The sequence below is a fragment of the Camellia sinensis genome, chromosome 2, assembly GCF_055761805.1.
Source record: "Camellia sinensis isolate YWXY chromosome 2, ASM5576180v1, whole genome shotgun sequence".
Lineage (NCBI taxonomy): Eukaryota > Viridiplantae > Streptophyta > Magnoliopsida > Ericales > Theaceae > Camellia > Camellia sinensis.
Genome location: NC_138962.1, coordinates 144123954 through 144125986, shown reverse-complemented (window position 1 = coordinate 144125986; position 2033 = coordinate 144123954). Strand labels below are relative to the sequence as shown.

Here is a 2033-nt window from a genome sequence, read left to right as displayed (position 1 = left end):
ACTCCAGAACACGAGGCAACGCAGGTGATCATGGAGTAGGCAAAGCAAAACGAGCAGCGACTGGAGAACATGATCGCTGAGAATGAGCATCTCCATCAGGATTTGCCACTGGAGGTGGCAAAGTCCAAACAAGCCGTGCGCCAAGACTCGGAGCGACCTCTGAAAGTAGGTGGTCGACGGCCTCAACCCCGGCAACAAGACACTGATAGCGACTCAGACTCACTATCTTCGGAGCACAAAAAGAAGGACGACCTATAACTTCCAGCTCCTCTGAAGAGAGCCCACGTGTAAGGCATAAGCGCAGGAGAAACGACTTAGATGACGAGGATCAGCATGCTCCTTTTGTGCGACGGATCGCAAGGGCGATCTCACCAGCTCCTCCGTCATTTACTCTCTATGATGGCAAGTCAGACCCCACTGACCACATCCGCCACTATAAGCAAGCCATGACATTACATGCAGATGACGAAGCCCTCATGTGCCGAATATTCCCCAGCAGTTTAGGACCACTGGCCGTTAGGTGGTATTCCAAATTGGAGCCGGCTTCGATCAAAATCTTCCACCAATTACAGAAGTCTTTCAGGGCCAGATTCATCACAAATGAAGTCCAGCCGAAACAAGCCAACTCTCTCGGGGTAATGCAAATCCTGCCAGGAGAGACATTAAGAGCATATTCGGCACGATATTGGGAATGCTTTAATCTTGTAGATGATGCTTGCAATGACTCCATGGCCATCACCGCCTTCAAAATGGGACTTCACCCAGATAGTGCCCTCCATAGTTCTTTAACTAGAAGACCCCCCAAAACAGTCTGGGGGTTGATGAAGAAAGTAGAAGAATACTACAAAGTAGAAGATGACGCTTTGTGAGTAAAAACCGGACACAGTACCACCAAAACGGACCCCCCTGAGATTGCCCAGCCGATAAGTTCCGTACCTCCTCAAAGCCATGAACCACGCCAGCGAACTAAATGAGATAAGAAACGAGATTCTCGGCGACCAAGCGATCAGTGCCCACACCGAACAAATGAGCAACTGCAAGTTAATAATAAGCGCACAAAGCGTGCCGACAAGAAATATACAGAGCTGTCAGATTCAATCAGCTCAGTTATGTCCCAAATTTAACATCTTTCGTTCTTTAAATAGCCATCCAAAATGGTGGGACCTCCCGACACAAGAAGACGGGACAGACGGTATGAATACCACAAAGATCACGGCCATGATATGGATTGCTGCTATGCTCAGAAAGACCACCTTGAGGAATTAGTGCAAGATGGTCGGCTTCCGCAACATGTACGAAAGAACGCAATCAAGACTGTTGCCCTTCGGCAGGATTCACCTCCGCTCGGAATCATTCATATGATATACGACCTTCCAACGCGACTTGCCGAACACGCAATTCAAGCCCCCCTGAAGCAACTCTCACCATCAAAGCAGCCCCGCGAAGCTCCGAGTATTATCTTTAACGATTCCGATCTTATCGGCGTAACACTCCCCCATAGTGATCCACTGGTCATTGAGCTACACGTAAATCAATTCGTCGTTGAACGCGTCTTCATAGACCAAGGAAGCACTTCGGAGGTTATGTATTACGAAACCTTTATCAGACCTGTCTCCGGCTCCCCATCCATTGTTTGGCTTCAACGCGAATCCAGAGTGTCCGTTGGGGAAGATCACACTACCCATTCGAGCTAGCTCCTGAACGATGGATGTAAAATGCTTGGTCATCAAGCTCCCATCACTGTATAATATCATCATGGGGCGAACTTGGTTGCATGCTATCCAAGCCGTGCCTAGCACCTACCATCAGCTGCTACGCTTTCCTACCCAACATGGTATTGAGCAAAATCTGTGGTTCCCGACACTCCGCACCAGCATTCTGTCCCCCTCCCGAACTACCGAATCAAAGCATCCTCGATTAACACGGTCATCATTGGAAAGGTTCCATATCGGCTCAAAAACACGTTACGGCCCTAGGACTCAAGAATTGTCATTGAACTCGACTTGTGGGGAATGATCTCAGTTTTGAAATGA

General features: G+C 48.6%; 1 protein-coding gene across 1 annotated transcript; it reads left to right on the top strand.

The window, feature by feature from the left end:
• Positions 1-1154: 1154 nt before the first annotated feature.
• LOC114310614 (uncharacterized) lies at positions 1155-1694 on the top strand. The gene has a single exon (XM_028256657.2). It carries the CDS (start codon positions 1155-1157, stop codon positions 1692-1694), a length of 540 nt encoding a protein of 179 aa, XP_028112458.2.
• The last annotated feature ends 339 nt before the right edge of the window (positions 1695-2033 follow it).